Source organism: Austrofundulus limnaeus, unplaced genomic scaffold (genome assembly GCF_001266775.1).
Source record: "Austrofundulus limnaeus strain Quisiro unplaced genomic scaffold, Austrofundulus_limnaeus-1.0 Scaffold355, whole genome shotgun sequence".
Lineage (NCBI taxonomy): Eukaryota > Metazoa > Chordata > Actinopteri > Cyprinodontiformes > Rivulidae > Austrofundulus > Austrofundulus limnaeus.
Window position 1 is genome coordinate 360,526 of NW_013952757.1, and position 7,313 is coordinate 367,838.

Genomic DNA, 7,313 nt, shown 5'->3' on the forward strand with positions numbered 1-7,313 from the left:
ATTTTCTTCTTATAAGTGTAAAAAATAAAATCAAAGACAAAAATAGAAATGAATATTTCACCAGGGTTACCCCTACACAGGAGTGTGTAGATTTTTATCCACATTAAGCTGAAAGCTAACGTTCAGCTCGAGTCATATTAAATCTTTGATTCGTTGAATTTTTCCAGAGAACCATGACGAAGAAGCTGGTGATCATCGACACAGACTGCGGCATCGACGACGCTCAGGCCATAATGCTGGCCCTGGCTGCTCCGAACGTGGAGGTCCTGGCTGTGACCTGTGTGTTTGGGAACACGACGCTGGAGAACGTGTGTCAGAACGTTCTGAGGGTCCTCTCTGTCTGTGAGCAGCAGRAGGTGGGTCTACTGAAGCTGAGTTTGAATGATGCCAGGTTTATACTTTAAGAATCAGATGTCTAAACAGTTGTAAGGAGAACAATGCTGAAGAAAACTTTTAGGGTCTCTGTGAAGCCGMTTCTCAAAACTTTAACACAACTTTGAAACAATCTAGAACAGAAATGACAACATTATGACAAAAACTGTGTAGAGCAAAGCAAGATTAAAAGAAATGCTATAACTGCTGCCAGTGACGCATTACTGTCACCATGACTGTCATGAATACAACCACACACTCGTGTCTGTCACTCCCTGACTGTCAAGTGGCAGACCAAAAAGTAAGCCTCAAACAAATACTTAATCCGTAACTAATAAGTTTCTTTGCGTTTGGGGTTATTTGAGAGAAAATCTTGAGTCCTATAGTAACAAAAGACTTGCTGAAGAAATCAAAAATCCAGATGTTTTCCTGTATAACCAGRGGATGAACCAAGGTTATAACATGAGGGCAATTTATACATTATAGTATGCTGTATACCAGGGCTATTCAACTAAATTGCACCGGGGGCCACAGTTACTGCAGACCAACAGCACARGGGCCGAACATCCAGCAATTAAAGTTATTATGTAAATAAACCAAGTATTACAAAGATCTTTTACCTTTGAAATAGTTTATTTTGCTGCATTTAATCATGAATACAACATCAAAAACAAAAGTAACCCATTCTGCCTCTTGTTTAACACAAATATTATTTTGACATCTCTGACTTGCCAAATTTTTAAACCAATTTCATTTTCAGTTTCAAAGTTTTATCTTCAACTACTTGTAGTTTTAACTGTCTTGAGTGTTTATAGAAATGTTTTTTTACCAGTTTGGAGCCAAGTTTCTGATGTTTCTGTAGATACCTCACATGTCTATGTCTAACTAAAAGAACTTAGAGTAATTAAAGTAGAAAATTGGGGGTTTGGGCTTAAGAGATGAATGAACCAATTGGTGAGACGAATTTTGGTCACTCACGGGCCAGAGGTGGCCTGCGGGCCGCCAGTTAAATGGCCCTAGTAATGTATATACAGTATTTAATAACAGTGAGTACCCTAAAAAACTCAACACAGCCATTAATGTCTAAAGAGCTGACAACATAGGTAAGGCCACCTTGGGCTGACAAATATGCCGTTACAGTTTATTACAGTATGTGTGTCAAGATACACAACACATTAAATGTTACACTAAACTGTTGTGAAACTTCAATTGTTATCTGTTATCTGTTTTGCTTTGTGGCCATCACATCTTACCTGTGAAATACAAAACTGAGGTAAATTTGTTGGCAATTCCTTAACTTTCATATTTTATATTGCCAAATTTAAAATTGGTGTTTGACAACACTTTTGGTTTTGGTGTGTAGTATTTTCCTGCATAGAAATCATCATCTCTGATCAGATTTATACCATCTCCCTGACGACACAGAGGAGGATGAAAAACCCCCCACTTTTGACCCCAAAGACTATTCCTAAGGATTTTGCTTGGAACTTCATTTGTGGCTTGAATTAACATCTCTCACACCTTCACCCACTAGACTTCCTGACGCTTTACAGTTAATTGATAAGAATTGCCACATTCTTGAACCCCCACAAGTTTCGAGTGACCTTATAAGGACAAGACGGTTTGTTCCTCTTCAAAGGGATCATAAATTCCTTTCACCAGACTTTTCAGCATGACTGAGAACAAAGGAATCTACCATTCCTGATTAAATAAAAAAAGAGAACAAGATTGAATGTTTTATCCAACTGTCTGTTTTCATATATCTTAATCAAAGAAATGTGATTTACCTGTTTCTTTTTACAGAAAGAMCAAAACCCATTGAAGCTTTACTATGTTCTCATTTTAACTAAGTATTTACACACTAAGGACTCAGTAWAATAACTGTGTGGTGTTAATTGTTTTGATTAAATGTTTTCCTGAAGAAGATGTGTATTTTATTCYATTATTTAACCCTTAGGACTTGAATTTTAATAATTAACTGAGATAATTTTATCCCTGAGGCAAAACCCAGATGTCTCCTCTTCCCTTTTTAGGTAAATGCAAGATAAACTAGAACATTTCCTTGTCTTTGTTTTCAAAGTAAAATTTACCTCCAACAGATTTGACTCACTGAGACCTTTTTCCTGTATAAGGTGTAACATTTTTATTGGCCAACTAACAACTTAACTCCGCCCCAAACAAAGGTTTTAAAAAAGTCAGCACACTCCCAAATTAGTTGGGAAAAAGAGTTGGAAGATTTGAATATCAGCAGCAAAAGACTTCAGAAGCTTCAGCAGAGACCGACCCTGACAGACCCTCCCAATGGCTGACCAGGACCCGGGCTCTGYATCTCCCACTGGGCTGGACTCATCGCCACCGCTTCAATAATACCACGTCGGCTCAATACGAGCTTAATTTTTTTATAGAAGTTAAATCAGCTAATTTAACTCATATGTCGTCTTAGTCCTTTTGCCTCTATAAAGACTGGATCAACTCTCGCTCTGAAGCATCCAACRGAGAGACAAAGTCTTCCCACTTTCTTCACCAGCTCACCGCCCACCTTTCTGACTGAAGGGCCAGAAGCCCAMCAGACACCCTGAGTGTCCGACCGGCCACTWCACTGAAGCAGTTCTTTGGGGAACATCACCTGAGATTCTTCGGTCAGCCGACGCCTRCTTCTGGTACCACAATCAGCAGAATAAAAGGGTATGGAAAAGTAACAACTTGCTGGCGACAGACAAGGTGCTCAGTTTAGAGTTGATTCTTATCTTTGAATGAGATTTGATAATCTAAACGATTTCTCTCCCTCATTTAACTGGGATCCCTTAGTTAAATTCTCAGCTAAAGCAAACTCCCCTCACCTCACTCCAGCCTCAAAACCCCTTTTAGTGTTTATTTTGTTGTTTGTTTATTTGTTTGTTTGTTTGTCCTGTGTGTCTGTTTCGTTATTCACTCATTGCTCAAATATCTTCATATTCTTCTGGTTCAGAATGTCATCAATTCGTACTTGCCATAGCTGTAAATACATTTTAATCTGTGAATAAATGACCCGTGGAGAACTGGTCAACGTGAGACCACGTCTAATTTTCTGTGTCTTGATAAGGTTTTATTGATTTCTCTAAGAAAAGAACTCATCAGATAATTTTGGGTAGATTTATTGAGTCTGATTACAGTAAAGTTACAGTTTTCTTCTCTTTCCTGTGTAATAATAACAAAATAAAAGGGAAGTGGTGCCTCGAGGTAAGATAATTTATTGATTTAAATAATTCATAAATTATCCATTTTAAAATAAACCCAAATTACCGCTACAGGTGCCACCCCAGTAAGACTTTTCTTTAGGCACCACAGTCTATAATTTGTATCGACTCTACCAAAAAGAGTGGTGGAGTAAGAAAAAAATGAATTATAGTAAAGTTGTTGTGTGACGCACTGCAACCACAAGTCACAGCATGCTATCCCTGATGGAGAAATGGGAAATGTTTTGGTGTGTAATTCTAAAGTCTTTTTGTTTAATACAGAACAATAATAAATGAAACAGAACAGTATTGAGGTCACATCAATGCTTGCACACTGGCACTTTGATAACATTTTTAAAAACCCGATATTTCTAACCTTTCCTTGCAGATTCCAGTGTTTCGAGGGTCTGCTGGTCCTCTGGTTGAATCCACTGATTCATTCAATGACCACTTTGGGGGGGATGGTCTTGGGGATGTGATGGAGGACAAGGACCCTCAGTGGAAGGAGAAAGTTGAAGAAGAGCATGCAGTCAGCGCCATGATTCGGCTGGTGTCTGAGCATGAGCAGCAGGTGAGAAGATGCTCTGCTGTTTGTGGATGTGTGCTTCCTCTCCTGTCGTCCCTAAATCCTGTTGTTCTCAGGTCTCTTTAGTGGCCCTGGGCCCGCTCACTAATCTGGCACTGGCTCTCAGACTGGATCCACAGTTCCCTCAGAAGCTCAGGGATCTGTACATAATGGGTGGCAACATGGAAGGTAACTCAACACTTGGTTCATGTTAGTGTTGTCATCAAGACCACCTAACCTGGTACCAAGTCAAGACCAAGACCAGAAAAACAAAACAAACAAACAAAAACAACAACAAAAAAAACTAGTGCATATTCTGTACACATGTAGCTAACTTAATATATAGAGCTAATATTGACTAAATCTTTGTGTGAGGGCAGCAAGCCAGTAACAAAAATACATAAATAGCAATAAGCAAAGTTTAGATTTGGATCAGAAGGTTTTAAACCCAATTAAAGCAAAGATGTTAACAAATAAATTGGACAACAATCTGGCAATTTAGTGATTTTCCCACAGTTGTGGTCTTGAAATAAAAGTTCGAAATCCTCAATATCTGAGATCGAATACAAATGCTGTTGAGTCCAAGATAAGACCATCAACAAGTGATCTTAGGACCAGTCCTAAGACCAGCACTGGTCTCAGGTACTACAACCAGTAGTGGGCAGCACTAATCTAAAAATTTGTTCCACTAGCCCTAAAACACCAACTCAAATATTTAGGTCCCCTAATTCTGAAGCACTAATGCACTGAAAGTTTTAGCAAAAGCTAATTCTAAAGCACTAAAATAACCCAGTGAACCCATGAACATTCCAAACATGTTGCTCTTTTAAGACTTGTCATTGACGTTCCACAGCTGTATTTGAGTTCATTTATTGTCAATATGTCACCTAGTGAATAAGTGACGCACATATAAACAAAATGTGCGACAGCTTTTGTTTAAGTGCCTGTGACATCAAATGTTTGTAATAAATATGAATGTATTTTTGGAAAAGCAACATTAAGGGTAGCCCTGGGGCATCTGTTCTCCTTGTTGTGTTTTGGTTATCAAATAGGTTGTTCCAAACTGTAATTTCCCTTCATGGGATCAATAAAGTATCRTTCATTCATTGTRTTGGAGCGTCACTATTAAACACTACTTTGTTTTGGTCCAAACACATAAAACCTATTAAATTACTCTGCAGTTTGTGAAGACGCTGTAACAGTTTTTTTTCCTCATTGCAGGAATAGGAAACGTGACTCTTTGTGCTGAGTTTAACTTTGCCATGGACCCAGAGTCGGCCTACATTGTTCTGGAAGAATTCCTCTGCCCTACATACATTGCATCGTGGGAGTACTCGTGCAGAAACGCTCTGTCGTGGGTAAGCTGAAGGACACTACATGGTCCTGAGCGATGCCTTCTTCTACATACAGTTCCTCTGATTCCATTTGTGCAGGAGTTCTTTGACCAGCTGATTGGTCAGGATGCTCCGGCGGCTCGCTTCATGAAGAAGATAACGTCCAAGTGCCGGGCCTACTCCAAGGAGGCCATGAAGAATAAACGAGACGTCTACTTTGGGCCGGGCTTCGTCTCTTACGATGCCTATGCGATGGCGGCCTGCRTCGATGGCAGCGTGGTGCTGGAGAGCATCGAGTGTCCGGTCCGCGTGGAGCTGCAGGGCTCCATGGCTCGTGGCATGATGGTGCTGGATCGCACAAACGGCCTGAAGAAGAGCCACGGGGTCTTTGTTCTGACTAAATGTGACACGGCCAAGTTGGGTCAGCTGCTGACCGAGTCCCTCAGACTTCCACGTAAGAAGTAATCTTTAATCAACGTAACACAGAAATTATTTATGTCAATCAAAAGATTTTTACTAGAAAATGTTTTTTCCCACAAGAAAACAAGTGTGCATGAAATGCAACATACTTTTGCTTAAAGCTTGTTATCAAATATTTTATTTAAACGTCACATTTTAGTCAATATGAAGGAGTTCCATTATCATATTCCTGCTCACAAAGAAGTTACCAAATAAAAGCATTAAGCTTAAAGTGCCTGTGACCTGTATATCCTTCAGTTACAAAAAGTCAAAGAAAACATCTTTATGGTTAAGAAACTTGGCTTAATACACATGATTTTAACCATTTTGTCACAAAACGGATATTTTCTTTTAAACTTGACTCAGTCAAAGTGAAACAGGAAGTGACATCAAAGGGGAACTTTTAAGAAAAGACAACTCTCTGGTCTTTATTTATTGAAACAATATTATTTTTAACTCTGATTCTCCTTCATCTCTCTGATAGTGACTCAAAATAATGTGAAGGAACATCAGATTATTCTCTACAGTCTATTGTTATGCTGCGTTCACACCAAACGCAATTTCAGCATCAGGAGCGTCAGGTGCAAAGTCTATGATGGACGTGAGACTCCACTGTGTGTCGCAATGACAGATTTTCAGATGGACAGGAGCTTTTTAGCAGAAATCGAGTGCCTGCAGTCGGTGTACCAGCAGGAGATATCGGCACTGATGTGGGTCAGCGGTTCATCAAACTAGACTAAAGACAAAACTAGTTCTGAAAGCGAGCCTCATCAGCTCACAGCTCCTTGGTGATGAAACTCACCAAACTCAGAACGTCTCTGAATTATCTGGTGAATTAATTATGAATTAATTATCTAATGAGCGTGATATTGTCTTGCTCTCAGCAAATAAAGCAAATCCACATCCTTTATTTCATCCGTCATTAAACACAGACCGACAAAGTGTGTGTGTGTGTGTGTGTGTGTGTGTGGGGGGGGGGGCTCTACAGGCACCATCTTGCCTCTTCAACAGCATGTAAAAGATGGCAGGTTGGCGTTCCTGGACTGTGATGTCTCAGGTTAGAATGGAGGACGGTTGGAAACTGACGTGTATCACAAACCCACCCATACAGACCAGTATTTGCATTTTGACTCCCATCACCCACTGGAACACAAGTTAGGAGTGATCAGGACTCTGTACCACAGAGCAGACAGTGTCCCTACAAACCCAGGAGCCAGACTGTGATCAGTCATACACAAAACAGCCACTGTTCAAAAGAATGAGCCAGCACAGACGAGCTACTTCGTCGGGTCAGGACTCTGCAGTTTACACTCATCTACAGGCCTGGGGTCTCATTTATAAAGGATTGCGTGGAAACCATACTAAAAG

At 40.0% G+C, this 7,313-nt stretch overlaps 1 protein-coding gene across 1 annotated transcript; it reads left to right on the forward strand.

The window, feature by feature from the left end:
* Positions 1–167: 167 nt before the first annotated feature.
* si:ch211-201h21.5 (inosine-uridine preferring nucleoside hydrolase) lies at positions 168–6,177 on the forward strand. Its single transcript, XM_014023048.1, has 5 exons — positions 168–356; positions 3,976–4,158; positions 4,230–4,341; positions 5,374–5,510; positions 5,586–6,177. Exons 1-5 carry the CDS (start codon positions 174–176, stop codon positions 5,949–5,951), a joined length of 981 nt encoding a protein of 326 aa, XP_013878502.1. The 5' UTR covers positions 168–173; the 3' UTR covers positions 5,952–6,177.
* The last annotated feature ends 1,136 nt before the right edge of the window (positions 6,178–7,313 follow it).